At 39.2% G+C, this 21141-nt stretch overlaps 1 protein-coding gene across 4 annotated transcripts in view; it reads right to left on the reverse strand.

Moving 5' to 3' along the window:
• The window catches only part of GOLGA4 (golgin A4), a 107252-nt gene that overhangs the window by 19870 nt on the left and 66241 nt on the right, over positions 1-21141 (reverse strand). For all 4 annotated transcript variants that reach the window (XM_055414660.2, XM_055414659.2, XM_055414658.2 and 1 more), the window contains 8 exons: positions 20900-21028; positions 17869-18024; positions 11934-16174; positions 11001-11122; positions 10470-10600; positions 4379-4492; positions 2183-2203; positions 1937-2005 (listed from right to left, as the gene is read on the reverse strand). In XM_055414660.2, coding sequence (XP_055270635.2) covers positions 1937-2005; positions 2183-2203; positions 4379-4492; positions 10470-10600; positions 11001-11122; positions 11934-16174; positions 17869-18024; positions 20900-21028 — 4983 coding nt within the window. The remainder of the gene's footprint in view (positions 1-1936; positions 2006-2182; positions 2204-4378; positions 4493-10469; positions 10601-11000; positions 11123-11933; positions 16175-17868; positions 18025-20899; positions 21029-21141) is intronic.

Below are 21141 nucleotides of genomic sequence, written 5' to 3' on the forward strand. Positions count from 1 at the left end.
ATGCCATCCAGCCATCTCATTCTCTGTTGTCCCCGTCTCCTTCCGCCCCCAATCCCTCCCAGCATCAGACTCTTTTCCAGTGAGTCAACTCGTCGCATGAGGTGGCCCAAGTATTGGAGTTTCAGCTTTAGCATCAGTCCTTCCAATGAACACCCAGGATTGATCTCCTGTAGAATAGACTGGTTGGATCTCCTTGCAGTCCAAAGGACTCTCAAGAGTCTTCTCCAGCACCACAGTTCAAAAGCATCAATTCTTCGGCGATCAGCTTTCTTCACAGTCCAACTCTCACATCCATACATGACCACTGGAAAAACCATAGCCTTGACTAGACGGACCTTTGTTGGCAAAGTAATGTCTCTGTTTTTTAATATGCTATCAAGGTTGGTCATAACTTTCCTTCCAAGGAGTAAGCGTCTTTTAATTTCCTGGCTGCAATCAGCATCTGCAGTGATTTTGGAGCCCCCAAAAATAATAAAGTCTGACACTGTTTCCACTGTTTCCCCATCTATGTCCCATCAAGTGATGGGACCAGATGCCATGATCTTCGTTTTCTGAATGTTGAGCTTCAAGCCAAACTTTTCATAGATGAACCCTAAAAACATTATGCTAAGTGAAAGAGGCTAGGTTAGAAAGGTCATACATTATATGATTCTATTTATATAAAATACTCAAAATAGGTATTTTGAGTAGTTGAGCATGCCCTGGAGGAGGGCATGGCAACCCACTCGAGTATTCTTGCTTGGGGAATCCCCATGGACAGAGGAATCTGGAGGGCTATAGTTCACAAGCTCGCAGAGTCAGACACAACTGAACGACTAAGCACATTTATATAAAATACTCAGAACAGGTAAATCCACAGTCATAAAAAGCAGATTAGTGGTTGTGGGATACTGGGGAGGAGGTAATAGGGAATGAATGCTTAATGGGTACAGGGTTTTTTCTTTTGAGGGTCATGAAATGTTCTGGAACTAGATAATCATTATGGTTTCAGAACACTGTGAATGAACTAAATGTCAATTAACTGTGTACTTTAAAATGATTAAAATGGTCAATTTTATGTGTTTACTACTATAAAAATAACCAGTACAAAAACTGTTATGCTAGAACAGTTTGAAGACTTGAGTGTGCTAAGAGAAGAGAGTTTTAAAGCAGTAAACTTGAGACGGATGAGAAAAGCAAAAACACTAGGAAAAAAAAAATAATAAGGTAACACTGGGACTTAGCATCTATCTTTGGGAAATTTTTTAAAAATATGAAAAGTTTCAAACATACTCAAACACAGAAAGTATACTACAGTTAATGCCCATCACCTAGTTTTAACAATTATCAACATTCATAGATACATATGAATTGTAAAAAACTGCAAAACTCCTAAAGACTTAGTCTTCAAACTCAGCCAGTTGACTTAGGTCACTCTTCCTCCAGAGTCTGGAAAAAGACTAAGTATCGTGCACCACAGGTATACATATACTGGTGTCTGCATGCTTGTGCATCCTTCTAGGTGAACAGACATGATCCTATTGAAATTCAATCACTAGATAACATATGGACAAATAATATTAAACCAAGACATTACAACCACTAGGAAAAAGCAGTAAAGACTGATGTTAATGTATTTTCCCTCTGATAAAAGCTTTTATAGAACTTAAGTCATTACAAATTAAATACAAATTGTTATCCAAAATGTTAAGCACCAGAATAACAAGATGCAAATGTTCTTATTTAAATATATGTGATCACAAATTTATAAAGATTAGCCTCTAGCACTTTCAGATTTAGAAATAAAATTTCCTGTGTGAGACAAGATTGGAAAACCAACTATCAAATGAGTATTAAATCAGTTCTTTTTTAAAAATTAGCTAAATGCGTTCCAAGAATATACTAATATAAATCAAGGAAGTCATGTCAAAGTAAAAAGCACCAATTAGACCTGTACCTGTTCTCTGAACTCCTGCTCTTTCAACTTTGAGTCACTGATGAGAGTAGTCTTCTGTGCTAGCTGTGTCTGAAAGGACAGAAAGTCAGATCTGAGAACACGGGTTCATCATGGTTTGGACACATTTCTATACTGCCTGGTAAACTTTTCCTTGTTAAAACAAGTCTCTTCATATTTTAACTTAAAATACAGAATGCTCTTGAAAATGGATTACCTTACTCAAATTCAATGAAAAACTAGTCTTACCTGTAACTCCATAATTGTGACCTAAAAATGGAAAAGAAAAAAAAAAAAAGAAATAAGTCCATACACTAAAATCTACAAGAAACAATAAAATGGAACAATATGAAATTACAAGGAAAGAGAGTGGTCAGATTTGAGATGAGACAACTTTAACTACTTGCTTTTAAACCTGGTCTACTTTGCTATATAAACTATTACAATGTAAATATACATGAGTGTGCTCAGTTGCTCAGTTGTATCCCATTCTTGTGACCCCATGGACTGTAGCCTGACAGACTCCTGTCCACGGAATTTTACAGGCAAGAATACTGAGGGGGGTTTCCATTTCCTCCTCCAGAGGTAAATATACACAAACACAGGTAAACACAAAGAAAAATGACTAAAAGGTCACTTGTGAAACTCCGAAGAATGATGACCACTTGGGAAAAGAAGGCACCCACCAGGAACAGATCTATATACATCTGCATTATCTGTTATTTTTTTTACAACAAGAATATATTTATCTATTATTTGTACAATTTAAAAAAACTAAACACATTAACATCTATTTATAACATATGGGCTCTTTAGGGAAAATCTAAAGGAACATTTCTGGGAATCCATTGTATGCAATAATCACAAATTATTTCTCACCCAACTCAACACTGATACACAGTTCAAGACCTCTCAGAAGCACCAAAAGATGCTCAAGAAGGAAAAGAATAAAAATTTAAAAAGGATAAAACAGGAAAACATTTTTTAGAGCAGAAATAAAAATTAAGGATATTCTTTCCTTTCTTATGCTACAAGTTAAAGGACTCAAAACACCTCCTGAATATTAATTTCACAACCTTTCAATACTCTGGCATCTTGATACAGGTCTCAAGGCCACTTTATACAACATTAATACTTAATTTGATATGGAGGAAAAGAACACCTTAGAGAGTACAATACATGTACCCATCTCATAGGAAGCAACATTTAACAGTTCCAAGTATATTCAAATAGTGACCAAGTGGCAAAAAATTTTTAAAAATAAAAAATAGTAACTATTAAAAGTAACTAGGAGCTACTGAAGAAAAAAAGGAAATTCACTCATTGCTAAAAACCGGAATCTGTGTACCAAGTGGGCATGTGTACCAACATGGTTGAGCTGTCCTGCTGTTGTTGTTTAGTCACTCAGTCGCGTCCAGCTCTTTTTTGACCCCATGGACTGTAGCCGTCAGGCTCCTCTGTCCATGGGATTTCCCAGGCAAGAATACTGGAGTGGGTTGCCAGTTCCTTCTCCAGAGCCATTTATAAAGTCCTTTTCTTTCCATTTTGGAAAACTACTCCATGCAACTGGTTATCGAGAAAATTACTATCTGGTCACTGACTTCTGCAATGAATCCTCTATAACTCTGGAGGATGAAGCCATGAACAGTGTCCACCTCTCCCATGGCCCTCTTGACAGTGCTATGAAGACCACACTAGATGAGTGAGAACATATCAGAAGGAGAACGGTACACTGCCCGGGCCTCTCGAATGAGGGCTCACAAGCCCTGAGGACATGCATTTGCTGGGGTGCACAGAAGGTCAAGAAGCCACAGGGTAAACATGGTCCATCCTTCATAGCATCATTTTTACTTAAAAACTGGGATTATAAAAAAGCCTAGATATGCAGTGCCAGATCTCTTTGAATTCAGCCCAATTTTCCAAAATAATCCCCTTGTATCTACAACTGGTCCCTTAACCGAGGAGAAAACATTGTTTTTCTCAAAGGTATATAACGAAAACCATTTTTATGTGACTACAGACAAGGATATATTATAGAGTAGAATATAAAATGTATTTGAATTTTTAGCACAATATATAAAAATCTAAAACTGAGATACATTTTATGGACTGTTTTTGGCTCTGCCCCAGGGCTACGAGGTTAATTGTCCTCTGCTGTCCTTTCCACCAGGAAGTCTGAGAAGCTTTGGTATCACAGAAACACCTAGGTTTCGAAGTCTGGCAGAGTGGATTTATATTCCCAATACAACATTTACTGTGTACGCTCCGACATGTTATTTAATCTCTTTTAAATTTAGCTTCACACTCTATAAAGAGAAGCTACAACTTCTCTCTTCACAGATTTTTGTTAGGGTTAGATGAGGCAGATGTGCACAGCAGCAGGCAAGTCAACAAAAATGACAATGTTTTCAAGGACTGAGTAAAGCCCAGTCCAGGTCCCCTCACTTTATCGCTGCCGGGAGTCTCCTCCTGCTCCAGCCTTTGCTGGTATCTCTTCTGCAGGTCCTCAAGCTGAGTCTGTAAGTCCATTACTTTTGCAGTCATTTCTTCTTCACGAGCCTTTGGAATAAAAAAATATATATATGTTAACAAACATCTCAAAAAGAATGCAGTAAAGAAGCAACATGATATTGAAAACTACCTCTGTGGGAGAAGCAAACACCTACATATTTTCTAAAACATAAACTACTATTTTTATTGTCATTCATTTCTGCGCTCTGAAAACTTCCATTCATGCCTCACTTTTAACTCCAAGCCCTTTTTAAAGCTGCTCCTTATTCCTAGGATCACTTTTCCCACCTTTAGTCCTCTCATCCCCACCCCATAAAGCTTGTCAAGCTGACCCTTAAACTAGGGTTTCCAGGTTTAAGCAACATTGAGGTGTGTGACAGCATTGTGACTGAACTATAATACAGAATTTATGTTTTAAGACTTCCATACTAGGATTTAATTTCCAGAAAATATCCAATATAAACTAGCTTTATGCACACCACAACTCAACTAGCTAGACACTTACTGATCAAAAGAAATATTGGTTTTTTTTCCTCCCTGAGCTCCTTGGGATGGGCTGCTCAAGTCAAGATGGTTCTCTGTCCTAGTTAGCAAACCTGCACATCCCCTACACATCAGACTGAAAACCATACCAGTACTTCTTTGGAGTAAAGTGTTCAGCTATAATCTATTTCTGAAGGGAAACAAAACTGTCCAATAATCAGTAACTAACTAATATAAGGAATCCATTTGCCTTGACCTTGGCAGAAAACAGACAAGGCTGCAAAAATAATACGTCACTTATTGGTTGAAAACTCCTTACAAAATTTGGCAGACAAATCATTCTCTCTTCTGTTCCGACTGCCCTGCTAAAAGGCCTGCCCATCCTAACATTTTTTCATTTGTCTTTGATAATTGCCATCATTTGTTGTACAAAGCAGTCCAGACCACTCCTTGCTCTTATAAATCTTGCAATAACCTTTGTGTTAAAAGAACATCTGGCGCTAGAATATTGATCAGATTTGAGTAATGAAGACAGGACAAGTGTTTGCTGGGTAAGAGGCTAAACAGGAAAACAGCCACAAGCAGGTATCTGATTTAACAGAAGCTGACTTGTCAGAACCAAGAAATGTCATCATTCTCAAAAACAGGTCCAGAGGCACAAAAGAAAAGAACCATGAGAAATGTCATCTTTCTCAAAAACAGGTCCAGAGGCACAAAATAAAGAAATGAACCATAAGACACCTCAAAAGTCTAAATAACTTGTCATAACTTATAATTTGTCATGAAAATTCAAACAAATAAAAAAGACTGAAGCCCTTCTTACAACATAAGTGCAGCAAGGGTCTCTTGTAACTAGCCTCTGACATCTGCCACGGAGGCACTCGAACGTATTACTGACCTCACACATTGCTGCTGCTGCTGCTGCTAAGTCACTTCAGTCGTGTCCGACTCTGTGTGACCCCATAGACGGAAGCCCACCAGGCTCCCCCATCCCTGGGATTCTCCAGGCAAGAACACTGGAGTGGGTTGCCATTTCCTTCTCCAGACCTCACACATTACTGACTAGAAACTACTGTCAATCTATAACTGCCTGCAGTTCTGTCTTATTTACTGTTTTTATTCTACCACCACGTATACAGTGTGGATGTCTTGTTGATGTGGTTCAACTTTGTTTAAAAGATCACCTCTACAGCTACGAATTTGGTTAGGTCCAGATTCTGATATGACAATCAGCTACATCTGACATTTCCTTTGACAGCTGGGAGAAACCAATCTGGAGCAAGCCCACTAAGAATCAGAAAAGAATCCTTGATGTGTCATTTTAATTGAAGAAATAGCTCTGTGGTTTCCTTTGTAAAAGCTTTCTGTCTTCTTAAAGGGAGGAGGGGAAGCAACACTTCTTCCTCTTAAGTAAAAACAGTAAGAAAAACTAAACTAAGTATTTATGCACATAATGGAAATTACATTTTAAAGACTATTATGCCAAAGCCAAATCACTAAAATGTGCTAAATGTCAAGAAGAAATCAGTCTTGTATCTAATGTAGCTGTAGGAGCTCCTCCCTCCCAGTGAGGCTGCTCTGAGGTTGGAAAGGCAGTCAGCTCCCTTACTTGTCAGACTCAGTTCCTTTCAGATGTCACCACCATCTTTTCCCAAATGAATGCTCCCTTGCCTACCAGGTGTCACTGCCTTCAAATTCACCAAGTGTCTGGTATGTGCCAAGCATCTGGCTAGTTCCTCCAGACTCCAGATGGATAGCAAGATCCCTGCCCACAAGATACTAAGAGTCTAGGGGAGAGGACAGACACATTAACATATTCCTACACACATATACATGTACAATAAAAATGACGTCGAAAGGAAGTACTAAATATAAATAAATATAGAATATCAAAGGAAGACAGGTGCAATTCCTTCTGTTTTAAAGGGCTGCAAAAAACCCAAGTGAAAACAATATGCTGCAGAAAAGCACATTCAAAAAGCTAATTTCGGGGTAGGACTGGGAAAAAAGAAACAATTTTTTTTTCCCAATCTGCACAAGGAAACACAGGACTATTACATAAGAGACTAACGGTCACCTGTGGAGGGAGAAAGGGAACAGGGTATAGAATACAGAGAACAGTGTGGGTGCAATTTTCTTTAGGGACCATCCTCCAAGTATACTTTTTTATATTATTTTGAGCTTTAAACCATAGAACATATTTGACTCAATTTTTTTTTTTTAAATACAAGTTAAATTTAAAACTTAGAAAAACTGTCCAAAGAGAGATGACAGCCAACAGTACTAACTCATGAAGTGTGAGAATCCTCTTGTGGCTCCAGGAAAAGCAGGAGCAGAGGTAAAATACGAGGAGGGAGGAGTTAAAGCTGAGCTCAGCTGGACCACAGACTGACCCAGAGGAGGGGCACCAGGACGGAGGGAAGACACTACACGTGTTCAGGGCAAGGGATATGACCCCACCTTTATTTCCAGACAGACAGCAACTCTGACAGGAAGAGGTGAAAAACCAAGAGCAAAGAGACCAACTGGGAAATTAATACAACAGACCAGCCCAGATGCAACACAGCAGCCAGGACCGTGGGAGAAGTGGTGGAATTAAGAGGAGGGGAACGTTCAATGTGATTCAATGAAACACTACAGCTGAAAAGCCGATTACACATTGGAGACCATGCTGGAGACAACACAGTTAAAGGGTGAAAGGTTCTCTCTCTCCTTAGGAAGTCAGGGAAGATAAACAGATTTCATGTCCTAAAAGGTGTGTGGATGTGGACGCGGATGTGTTAGGGGCTGAGAAAGGCCGGAGGCATGAATCAAGGGTGACAAAGTTCTCAGCTTTCTCCAATGGGGGAAGCGACTCTAAGAACGTGAGCGAAGACTCACTCCTGAAGGCAGGAAAGTGAAACTCTGTGTTCCACTTGGCTAGTAACAAATCCCATTAAATAACTTTAATGGATGACAAAAATACAGCATTTTACAATGTCATCATTAAGACAAATCATCGATCTGATAATAATTTTTTTAGAGGGAAAAAACACTACTACATAATACACACAAATCTCATATAAAACTCCAATTCTGGAAATTTTAAATGGGAGAATGGTAACAGAATATGTCTCAAAATCAAAGCAATATTGGTGTGTGCTCAATACTGGTAATACTAATACCTTTTAGTTATACTCTTTAAAAAAAAAATCAAGACAGAGAGTATTCGGGTGTTTGGATGGGGAGCACTGATTTAATTACCAAGTCAGTCCTGGAGCTGGCATTGGAAGTCTGAGGCCACACTGTCTAATACAGTAGCCGCTGGCCACCCTGTATAATAAGTATGAGCACTTGAAATGTGGCTAATCCAAGCTGAGACAGGCTATACATGCAAAAATACACCGACTCTCAAAGAATTAATATATATATAATATGTTAAATATAACATATATATATATCATTTTTACTGACTACATTTTGAAATGGCAATGCCTTGGATATAATAATATGGGTCAGTTACCATATTATTAAAATTAAATTCACCTGATTCTTTTCTTTCTAATGTGGATACTAGAAAATTTTAAATCCCCGTTGTGGCTTGCATTGTATTTCTAGTGGACAGTGCTGGTCTAAGGTACAGGAAGGGGTCTGGGGAAGAGTCCACCCAACTCCTCTGGCCCATCCTCTACTTCCTGTTTCTACTGCTCCAAGCCTGAAGCTGGGAGGACCATTTATTTTCTAGTAAACACCACATCCTCCAGAAGGAACCATACAGAGGTCAACTGTCACATGTCTCCCTGTTCACTGACCTCTCTACCTACAGAGGTGTGTTGTGACCTGCAAAGTCTACCTTGTGCTACTGGTGCCCTGACACACACATTCAGAGAGACAGAGAGAGAGTTCACAAAAGGGAAGAGTATAGCTCTGGCACGGTCTGTCCCCTGCACATGAAGCTCCCTGACTTAACTACCCATGATATATAACTGTTCCCTTCCCCAAGCTCCTTTCTTAAAGAGAAGCCTTTATAGAATACATGAAACTAACAGAGCCAGCGCTCTACTACTCGCTTTGTAGTTTTAAGGAAATCATTTAACTCTGCTGAACTCATTCTCCTTCTGCAAAAAATTAAATAAATAAACCACAAAAAAAGAAAAAACAGAAGGTAAACCTAAAACTAGCTTTAATGTATCTTCCAATCCCAACATTCTCTAAGCATTCAAGAAACAATGACATTTTTTAACACTTTGCACACATATACTCTAGGGAAGTGTAAAAAATGTGAAATTATTCAAATTTTCTTTCATACTGAAATCTATAGCTCAAAAACTATATTAAAAAATTGCCAAAGAATTGATTCTTTTGAACTGTGGTGTTGGAGAAGATTCTTGAGAGCTCCTTGGACTACAAGGAGATCCAACCAGTACATCCTAAAGGAAATCAATCCTGAATATTCATTGGAAGGACTGATGCTGAAGCTGAAGCTCTAATCCTTTGGCCACCTGATGCGAAGAGCTGACACACTGGAAAAGACCCTAATGCTGGGAAAGATTGAAGGCAGGAGAAGGGGACGACAGAGGATGAGATGGCATCACCGACTCTATGGACATGAGTCTGAGTAAGTTCTGGGAGTTGGTGATGGGACAGGGAAGCCTGGCATGCTGCAGTCCATGGGGTCACAAGGAGTCAGACACGACTGAGTGACTGAACTGAACATTTATATTCATGTAACATATCCCAAAATTTCAGCTTTTTCAATTATATTTAAAATAATTATTACTAGAATCTGTTCCTGGCTCAGACCTCTACTGCTACCACAGCCAGACTAAGTCAGAATTCTCTGGTTTACCCATTCCTAATCATCAAATGGTTCTCAGCACATTGTGAACTAAGGCTTGCAGTAACTAAAGAATCTGCACTCCAAGAAAGAATAATTTACATTGTTTTATATTCAAAAATATTCTGGAGTCTGAATACACACTAGCATTTGTGGCTTATCTTTATACATAAAAATGACAACACTAATCCACCACTAGTAAAATAAATAGTATACTGAATTTATCTTTCAACTGCATATAAAAGATTTGGCTGATGTATTCTTTTTTTTTCATCTTTTTTCTCCCTTGAGATCAACAAAAACTATGCAAATTGGGTAGGGATGAAATAAAGTTAACTGGCCCTTCTGGAAAGATCCCAGTTAAGTTCATACACACACTATCTTAAACATAAGCTCTCAAATCTTAGTCTGGTGATCTCACAATTTGATTGAATCTGGGAGACAGAGAAGAAAATCCATTTTTCCCCTTACTAACTCACTGTTGCTTCAAGTATGCCTGGTAAGCAGACACTGATCAGAAAACTACAAACCTAGCAGAAATCAATTAGACGCCTCATAAATCTGTAAACAATGGAAAAATACTAATTTGAATAATATAGAACTCCCCCTCCCCCAAAAAACCCCTCTACATTAGAAAAACAGGAAATCTGACAGCCCAATCTTCTTTAGCACTACCATGAAATCTATTTCACCTAAATTTCAAGAGAGAGAGAGAAAACAAAGTACATCAAGGATTTCTTCATATCTTTTGGCCGTTCTTTTTAGATCATCTTCTTTCTCCGCAATTTTTTTATATAATTGATTTGTCTCTTCTTGATGGCTTTCTAAAAGTTCAGCCTCCACTTCCTGGGCTTTATCTAATAAATAGAAAAATGGACACATACAAGAAAATACATTAGGCAAGAATTAGTATCTATATCCCAGTATCTGTAAGAATCCTTTTTCCAAATTATCAATAAACTTGATGAAAATCAACTGATCAAACTGATCAAATGTATCCTTCTCAGGGAGCAGAAGTGCAATTAATCAGCTAATGCTTTCAGGTTCTTCCACCTGCTCCTTCCCTCTGAAAGGCAAGTCACTTTCAGGCAGCACAATTTCCATCAGTGAACTTTCTTGGGCAAGAATCATTGTTTTTCTACTGTTTGTAATTACATACAGCACTTAGCACAGTGTGAAGAGAATAAGCTTAAATTATAAATAGCCACTGCTGACTGATTCTGATTTGGTTTTTACTGAATTCAAAAGTTTACTTACCGATGGTCTCCTTTATGGTCATTTCCAGCTCCTGTTCCTTTTGTGCCAGCTGTGTATGAAACTCTCTCATCAGCTGTTTTAATGTGGAATTGTGCTTCAACTCAAGATCTTCCTGCTCTTGTCTGAGTACCAAAATATGAAGAGCTAATTGTTGTCATACAAAAAAAGCAGTGCATATAGTCTGAGCTCACTGGTATCAACCATATTTAAGGGTGTGTGTGTCTCCAGGCACAGAAAACTTCTGGAAGGCTAAGTAAACTATGATTAACTCTAGGGAATGGTCCTGAGGATTTGGGAATTTTCATTTTCCACTTAAAATTACCATATACATCATATACCATATACATCTATATTATACAACAACATTAATACTAAAAGTAATAAAACAAAAAATAATTACTGGGTTATGTACCTAATAATCATCTCATATGCAAGGAAAGGGGTTTTTCCCCTTAAACAGACATGGAAAACCAATGCTTCTTGCATTTAATTGCTTTTATTTCTCTTCAGTATTTAACTTACTATATTTATGCTTGATACAAACTTAGATTATGAAACTTAACTGTATTAAGACATAAAAAAGATTTCATTAGGGAAGATTACCTTGAAAATAATCATACTGGGGGGGAAAAAGAAACTTACTTGGGGCTTCTCTGGTGGTCCAGTGGTTAAGATCCCCCTGCCAATGCAGGGGACACAGGATTGATCCCTGGTCCAGGAAGAACCCACATGCCTCGGAGCCACTTAGCCCATGCAGTACTACTGAGCCCACTTGCCCAGATCCCATGCGCCACAACAGAAGAAGCCGCCACAGTGAGAAGCGCATACACCGCAACGAAGAGTAGCCTCTGCTCACGGCAGCTAGAGAAAGCCTGCACACAGCAACAAAGACCCAGCACAGTCAATCAATAAATTAAATAAATAAAAGCTTACTTGATTTTCTCTTCCATCTCTTTTTCATACTCTTTCTTTATTATATCCAGTTCTTGCTGATGCTCCTTCCGCAGCATTCGAATATCCTTCTGCAGTTTAACCACTTCCTGGCTCAGCTTCCGCTTCTCTTGCTCCGCCCCTGCTAATTTAAACTCCAGGTCATTGTGTGCGGCCTCCGTGTTACTAAGCAAGCTGGGCTGAACCACGAGTGATGTGGACTTTCCTTCAGCACTTTCTTCCAAAACTTCTGTGGGTTTACTTTTTCCATTAATCTGTTGTTGTAGAGCCTGTAAACTTTCAAGTTTTGAGGTCAGCGCTTCGATTTCAACTCTGTGTCCTTCCCTCTCTCTCAATAAGCAGGAATCCAGCTCTTTTATTTTTTGCTCCAAGATCTGACAGGTCAAGTCCTCCCCCTGGAGCGTTTTCTGGACATTGTCAACCACATTTTCCAAGTTCTGCTTTGCCCCTGTGTTATTTTTATCTCCTTCTTCCAAACGCTGGGAGGAAAGCAAGGAGTGTTTCTTGTTTTTTCCTTCAAGTTCTTCTTGAAGCTGATTTATCATCACTCGATCTTCATGTTGTTTTGCTTCGGCCTGTTCTATCTTTATTAGGAGCTCCTGGTATTTGCACTGTATTTCAGAATGAGAGGAAATTATTTCTTCTTTTTCCTGCTCCAGCCGCTGCATTAGCATTTCCTTTTCAATTAAATTTCTTTGTAAAACACTGAGTTTTTCTTCACATGCACTCTGCACACAGCCTTGGCAATCTGCTTCTTCTTGCTCAGTACACACTGCCACATTTTCCGACAATCTGGGTACAACTGATGTTTCTGACTGTGGTGAACTTTCTGAGGACTTCAGTTTTTCTTCCAAGATGTGAATTTCTCTGTCTCTTTCCTGCAGTTTTGCAGTTAGCTCACTCAGATGGCTTTCTTTGTCTTTTCTGTATTGCTGTTCTTTCTCTTCCATTTGTGATAACAACTGCTTCTTGATGGCAGCAATCTTTTGTTCAGCTTTTTTCTTCAGTTCTGCTAATTTTGCAGCACCTTCTAATTCAAGTCTATCTTCCAATGCTTTTAACTCCTCTTCTTTGCCTTTCACAATTGAATTCACATGTTCCAATTCTGTCTTCACAGATTCAAGTTCAGATTTCATGGAAGATACTTGCTCTTCAAGTCTTAAGACTTTTTCTTCAGCCTCTTTAACCCTGTTGTCCTTCTCTTCTCCTAACTCTTGGATGTGCTGGAGTTTCTGAATCATTTCTTTCTGTTCACTATCCTTTTGTTGATGGTAATTTTTAAGAACTTCATTTAAGGACTCAATTTCAACTGTTTTCTGAGCAACATGTTCCTCTAATTCCACAATTCTCACTGTTTGAGCTTTTAACTCAGTCTCTAAATTAAAATCCTTTTTCTCCATCTCACTTTTCCTATCTTCCATCTCACCCTTTAAATAATCAAATCTTTTCTTTTGTTGATCAAGGTCCTCCTTCAACAAAGTTAACTGCTCTTCCTTCTCACTGGTTTCCTTTGTTTTTAACTCAAGCTGTATCTGCAATTCTTTACTAGTATTTTGGTACTGTGTAAATCTTGACTGTGCTTTCTTCTTCCACTCTGAGAATTTGATGGACAAGTGATCTGCCTGTTCCAGAGCAGACGTTTTCTCTTTATTCAGAGTTTCAACTTTCAAAGATAAATCTCGCACTTGATTCAGCAATTCCTGCTGTGCTTCATCATGTCGCTTACTTAGTGATGAGATGGCTGCTTCTTTTTCAGCTAGGCTGATGCTATTCTGAAGCTGAGCATTCAAATCAGCTAGCTGTTTACTAAGACTGCTGATCTCAGCTTTTTTTTCTTTAAGCTCTTCTTTCATCATGGTGACAGCATTGATGTTTTCTGACAACTCTTTCTTCAACTGTGTGATACAAGATTCCTTTTCGGAAGCAGCCTGTTGCTGATTTCCTCCTTCCTTCTGCAAGGCTTCTTTTTCTGTGACAAGACCTTCAATATCAGCCTTCATGCTCTTAATCTGACTTTCTTTTTCTTCCAACTGATGTGTAGCATGTTGAAAAGAACTATTTAGTATATTCTGCTCTTCTGTTAGCTGTCTAAGTTGTGCTTCTAATTCAGAAACCTGGCAAGTTTTGCTTAGCAGTGCCTCCTTCACTTTAGCTGTGTGCTGTTGACAATGGGAGATTCTAGAGAGAATGGCACTGATTTTACTACTGCTGATGTCGATGAGCTCACTTGTTTTAGCCTGTAGTAAGGCTTCGGATTTCTTAGAGTAAATGTCTAGCTGAACTGCTAGCTCCTCGGACAGTTTTTTGAGTTCCAGGCTTTTGTCCTCTAGGCTTTTCTTACTGATGTCGTGTGAAGATTTCAGACTCTGGAATTCTTCATCTGTGGTTTTCAGCTTCTCAGTAAACTCCAAAACCTTGAGCCTGTCTTTTTCTGCCAGCACCTTCAGTTCAGCTACTTGCTCTTGAAGAAAAATGTTTTCCTTCAGAGAGTCATTCAAGTCAACCTCCAGCTTTTCAAGTTCAGCTTTTAGTTTAGCTTCATTCTGTGTGAGAGAATCCATGAGAGCAGCATTCTGCTCCAGCTGCCCCTGTAATTCCTTTAACGCGGTATCCTGCCTAGCACCCTCTTCCTTCAGCCATGCCATTTCCTTGCTCATCTCTTCTTTTTCACACCCAAACAGGAGCATCTTTTGCTTCAGTTCTGCTACCTCTTGTTCTTTCTCCTGTAACTGGATATCATGTTTTTCCTGAAGTTCTTCAGCTTGCTGACTAAGTTTCCGCTCCCAGACTGCTATGACATCATTGAGCTCTTGCCTGTGTGCCTCAGTGAGACTTTCTATTTGCTCCTTTTGGTTTGTCTCCAGTCTTGACACTGCATCATTGATTCCAGCTGAGTTAGCCTGTGCCATTTCCAAAATTTTGGCATTGAACTGTTTTTCTTTCTGACTGAGCTCCAGAGCAGTATTTTCAAGTTCTTTTTTAAGTTTAGCTTCCTGATCCAACAATTTCTTCTTTAACATTTCTTGCATCTCCTTTGCTTTCTGCTTAATTTTTTCCATCTTCTTCTCTTGATTTTTAAATTTGGCTTCATACTCCTCTTGCAAAACACGAATACCATCCTCCTTGGCTGATAATTTCTGTTTGAGTATTTCTATCTCTTCGCTCTGGGCTTCTCTCATTTGCAAAATTACATTTTCCTTCTCCATTAAGAGATGCTTTGTCTGCTCCTGCTCTGTGTTGTTGTCTTTGAGTTGGGATTCATAGAGCTGGGTTAAAGACGTCACTTTTTCTTCCATTTCACGATTCTGTTTTTCAAGCTTCTGCAGTAGATCCTGCACCTGGATTTTGTGACTGTCTAACTCAGCACAAACTTCCTTCTTTTGAGCTTCAACTTCAGCTACCTGTTTGGTAAGAAGAATTCTTTCTGTTTCCAAATCCAACAACGTCTGCTGGAGCTGGGCCAGCTGCTCCTCATGGACTTTAGCCTGCTCATGCGTTGTGTTCTGCAGTGACTGGAAAAGCTCCAGCTTAGTCGATGCCTGCTGGAGTTCCCCTTCAGATCTTTTGATGTCTGCCTCTAAATGTTCCACATGGGCCTGATGTTCTTTTAAATGCTTGTCCTTTTCCTTCAGAAGAAGCCCAAGTTGGTTAATTTCATCTTTTAAGGCCTTTTCAGTTCTCTGGATAGAAATCTCTTGTTCTTTAATGATACTGTCAACCTGTTGTTGGTGATGATTTTTCTGTTCATCCAGCTTGGCCTCTAATTCCTGCTTCACTCGATCCGCTTGATCCTTTAGTACAGAAAGTTCTTCCTCTAGCTTGTCACGCGTCTTTAACACTTCCGACAGTTCGGACGATAATGATTCCAATTCTGTTTGCTTCACATCAAGCTTTTCTAAAGTCTTTTCGTTCATTTCTTCTATGTGGGCCTGAAAGAGTGTCTCTCTGTCTTTCACCAGCGTTTCTTTCTCTCGCTCATACTTTTCTCTAAGTTCTTCCATTTCAGTCTGATGCTGTTGCTTTAAGACTTGGAGCTTTTCAGTCCAAATGTTATCTTGCTGATGCTGCAGACTTTCTAATTCTGTCTTGTGTTTTTCAACCATGATTGTAATTTCTTTATTGTGCTTATTTTTTTCAGCTTCCAAATGAATAGTTAAATCTTCTGATTGATTCTTATTTTCTTGTAAGCTTTTCTCCAAAGAACTTTCTAATTCAAGAATTCTCTGTTAATGAAAACAGATGTGTTTTTAATTTATTAGCAATGATATACACGACATGATGTCTACACCTCCTTAAAGATTACAATTTAGATAAACAATTTTACATGTCATATCAAACACTAGAAAGGACAAAGAATCTGTGCTCAGTTCCTAAAGGAATCATGTCATTAAAAAAAAAAAAGATTCTATTTTTTACACAGCTCATAATTCCAGATTCTATTTGGGTAACTATTTCAACTATCTACTTTTCAAAACCATTCTGAATGCATAGTGGGGGAAAAAATGATATGCTAGATAACCATAACTGTTGGTAGAAAGATAAGTTTTTTTTTCTGCTTTTAAAAAGGACTATAATAGTATTCTATTATTTTTATAACTTAACTTTAAAAGAAAAATAATGTATCTGGCTTTTATACCAAAAATTATTACTTAGAAAATGTTTTTCAAAAAGAAGAACTTACACCAAAGTAATTTACCAAATTTTACCAAAGTAGCTTACAAAAAGTAATAGTAATAGTAAAATATTATTATCTCATGAAAATATCAATCTTGACTGAAGTTAATTAAGCAGAGCCAAGGAATGTCAGAACTGGAACGGTATTAAGAAATTACCAGATCCAACCTCTTCACGTGACATGTAAGGAAATTAAGTACAATTAATTTATAAGCTAATAAGTAAAAGATGTAGGCCTCCTGAGTACCCATTCCCCTTGACTATGCCACCTTACAAAATGTTAGAAGTGGGCTAATAAGACACAGTTTAGAAATATGTGTAAGAACCGAGACTATTTCACTGTCTAAATCAGAACAAAAAGGCTTAGAAAGTCTAAGCACTTTCACTTTTCACTTTCATGCATTGGAGAAGGAAATGGCAACCCACTCCAGTATTCTTGCCTGGAGAATCCCAGGGACAGAGGAGCCTGTTGGGCTGCCATCTGTGGGGTCGCACAGAGTCGGACAAGACTGACGCGACTTAGCAGCAGCAGCAGCAGTATTAATTTATTCCTAATAGGTCAAATATTTCATGCACTGTTAAGGGAAAGAACAGACGGCCTTAACAATGTGCACACTGAGACAGACATACTTACCTGCTCATCACAGGACTATTTTTTAATATGGGAAAACAGGAGAAAAATTAAGTGCAAAAGTAGAGCAACAGGGTAACTAAACTGATACAAACAGAAAATGAATTATGTCCAGACATGGCATGAGATGAAGGTGAAGAGGTAAGAAGGTGTCAGGGCAAATGCTGCCTACAAAAGGAGGCCTCTTCCTAAGGATGAAGGTGAGTAAGCAGTGGAGCGAGGATGCCGCACTGCTTACTGAGGGCACAGAATCGGAGTGAGTGCCTGACAAACACAGTCAACGAAAGGCAGAGAGTCAGGAGCACCATGAGGCAGACAGCAAACCGCCCCACAAACAGCTCTGACTACCCACAGAGTGTGCGACTGTGTGCGAGCTTAGCTGTGTCCTGACTCTGCGACCCCATGGACTCTAGCCCACCAGGCCCCTCTGTCCATGGGATTCCCCAGCAAGAATACTGGAGCGGGTTGCCATTTCCAGGAGTGCACGTATATGTATATCTAAAACAAAGCCTTCTCTACAACTTTATATCAACTGTAGAAATAAGAAGAGTTTTCATGTATTAATACAAGTAAATCCCATAGCCCGGGGCCCTGAATAGTGTTTCAACTTACAGTTCTATATGTCTCTGCTTCTTGTTGAAGGTCCCGAAGTTTATTTTCACTCTCTGTGAGGATTGCTTTCTTCTGCAACTCTAACTCTTCCAAGGCCAACGATTCTTGCTGGTCTTTTTCTTGAGTGATCTTCAAATATTCTGACTGACTTTTTTCCTGTGCCAAAAACAACCATACCACCTTAGACCCTTGCAGATCTTCAGCATTCTCAGAGCACTGCCACAGGAATCATTCCTTCCATCTGACCTGCACACCAGACCCGTGAGCTAGGCAGCATCATTGCCTCTCTCTTCTCACGCTCTGGTCTGCAGAAACAGGCCACAGTGGCTTTTCCAGTATGGTCTGGCCAGTCTTTGCCACAATTCTGTTTCAATATGAAAAATTCTGTTTCCAGTAACCCAACTGTGCGTGTGTGTGCTAAATAAGTCTCTTCAGTCATGTCCAACTCTCTGAGACTCCATGGACTGTAGCCCGCCAGGGTCCTCTGTCCGTGGGACTATCCAGACAAGAATACTGGAGTGGGTTGGCATGATCTTTTCCAGGGGATCAAACCTGTTGTCTCTTCCGTCTTCAGCACTGGCAGGTGGACTGTTTACCACTAGCACCACCTGGGAAGTGTGTCTACTATGTATTCATTACTTAAAATGCTTTGCAAAATATCACTGAACATGTAGGGTCACATAATTGTCACTACCACTTCTCTGGAGTTTGATATTTCAACTCTAGGCCATAGACTTATATCATTTATATAAGTTCAGGCTGTAAATTTATATAATTTGTGAGAAATACCTTACTATGACAGGGAACCCCACATGGAAAAGCTAATCAAAATGAGATTACATGTGTATACGTGGATTAGATCAAGGAACTCTAAAAGCCTATACAGCTCCTAAGAAGATCCGGCCTCTTTCACTCTGGTGAAGTATATTGCTTTAAGGAAAGATTTTGTACCATACTGTAAGCAGACTGATTTTAAAAAAATTAGTTTCTATAACATCAATTTTGAAACATCATTTTAAACATACTGAACTATTTAACATAAACTATAATTTAAATGCATTACCATCTATGCCTATAAATATAAAAGAGGAAATGCTAATAGTCTGCAGAATTTTGACTCTCAAAGCCAAACTAACTTATTTGAGAAACTAGATAGGAAGAGGAGTGGAAGGGGACAAGCACATGTGCAGGTATGTGTGCTTCCTGTGCTATTTGTGTCCTGCGCTCACTAGTCGGAGTATGTCTGAAATGATCGATTCCCAAAACATAGTATTAACAATGTCAGTGTTCAGAGTCCAGTGCCCCAATTGTGTGTTACTTGCTCAGTCATGTCTGACTCTTTTGCGACCCCCTGGACTGTAGCCCACCAGGCTCCTTGGTCCATGGGATTCTCCAGACAAGAATACTGGAGTAGGTTGCCATTTCCTTCTCCAATTACAGTGCCCCAATTACTCCAGAATGAAAGCCCACAGCAGGTCTTATTTCAGGCATTTTTAGCACCATCCCTGGCTCCATTTATGTCCTGAGTGTCTCGCTTTGTTCCCTTAATTTCCATGCTACTATTTTAAACTTATGCTGTCCTGTCGTAATTTTTAAGTACTCTTGTAAACAACTTCAAATCCTTTTTGGACCAACAAAGAATACAAATATGTGCCCATACAGATGTATATTTCGCAACCATGAACTAAACCCCTAACCTCAGCCAACAGTACTGTAAATCCATGTGTCTGGTGGCCCCACAGAGATTACAGAACTCCCTGACTCAGTTCAAGGATCACAGCTGCTGCAAAGCCTCAGAACCCCAGGTCCAAACCAGAGTGAAAACAGAAATATGGGAAAGAAAGGAGATGAAAATTATAAAAACTATTTCTCATCCTTTCACGCTAGAAGTATTTTTTAATTATACCTATTATCTTATGGATAATAACTTCATGTAAAAACAATAATCTACATTTTGGGCATTAATACTTCTTAAGGTAACTTATCTAAATAGGCTTTTCACAATTTAAGTAAAATATTTTTCGTTTCAAACTTTCAAATTATACCATGCCAACAACTCTTTCTTATCTTTGCTTTTTTGGTTATTTTTTTAGTTAATTCAGCCAGTTTTTTCTTATTTTACTCTACTTTTTTTTAACATCATATAGATTGAAAATCACTGATATCATTCTACTTAAAAGGAAAACTGCATGTGCACTCAGTCGTGTCCGACTCTTTGTGACCCCATGGACTGCAGCCCACCAGGCTCTTCTGTCCATAGGATTTTCCAGGCAAGAATACTTGTTCCTCCAAGGAATGTTCCCAACCCAGGGATCGAACCCGAATCTCCTGTGTCCCCTGCATTGGCAGGTAGATTCTTTACCACTGTGCCATCTGTGAACTTGGTCATTTTCATTTTATCCTCTTTAAAATGCATTCAAGCAAACTTTCAGAGCCTTAAGCTCTGATACATTCAGTCTGGTATCTGATATCTATCAAGACATTCTTCCTAAATTATGCAGTTGCTGGCCAATTGCTTCAGTTAACCTATCCTCCCCTTTATTTCCCCCTAATTATAGCCTGGGCTTCCCTGGTGGCTGAGAGGTTAAAGCGTCTGCCTCCAATGCGGGAGACCCGGGTTCGATCCCTGGGTCGGGAAGATCCCCTGGAGAAGGAAATGGTAACCCACTCCAGTATTCTTGCCTGGAGAATCCCACGGACGGAGAAGCCTGGTAGGCTACAGTCCACGGGGTCGCAAAGAGTCGGACACGACTGAGCGACGGAACGGAACGGAACGGAATTATAGCCTACAGCCAGGGTGAGAGGAATGATCCACAGACAAACTGATTAACGAAAGCTTGTTAAATGAGCAAATTTAATTTTCAGATAATACTAAATTAACAAATTCTGACAGCCTCATTCCTGCCTACAGTCAGTCTCTCTGCATCCTCAAAGGTCAAGGCTGAGAGTAGTGTGACCTCAACCTAGAAGGCAGGGGTGAGGGCATGACAACTTTATAATGAGGGAAAAACAAAATATTGTAGGTACTTACAAGAGCTATCCTCATTTGCTCCTGAAGTTCCGTTTCTTGGGTCTGAAGCTTCTTCGTCAGTTCCTGCTCTTTGCTAGCCAGCTCCTCTTCATGACGCTTCTGTAATTTAGCAATTTGTTCTGAGGATTTCTGAAAAGCAGCCAAATAGTTAAAAGTGAAACATCCAGATAAAACATGTCACTCTACAACAAAATAATACTTTATTACAGTTCAGTCATCAAGCTAACAGATTCCTAAGAGGA

The sequence above is a fragment of the Moschus berezovskii genome, chromosome 24, assembly GCF_049115385.1.
Source record: "Moschus berezovskii isolate FMDL1 chromosome 24, NW_MosBer_1.0, whole genome shotgun sequence".
NCBI classification, from domain to species: domain Eukaryota; kingdom Metazoa; phylum Chordata; class Mammalia; order Artiodactyla; family Moschidae; genus Moschus; species Moschus berezovskii.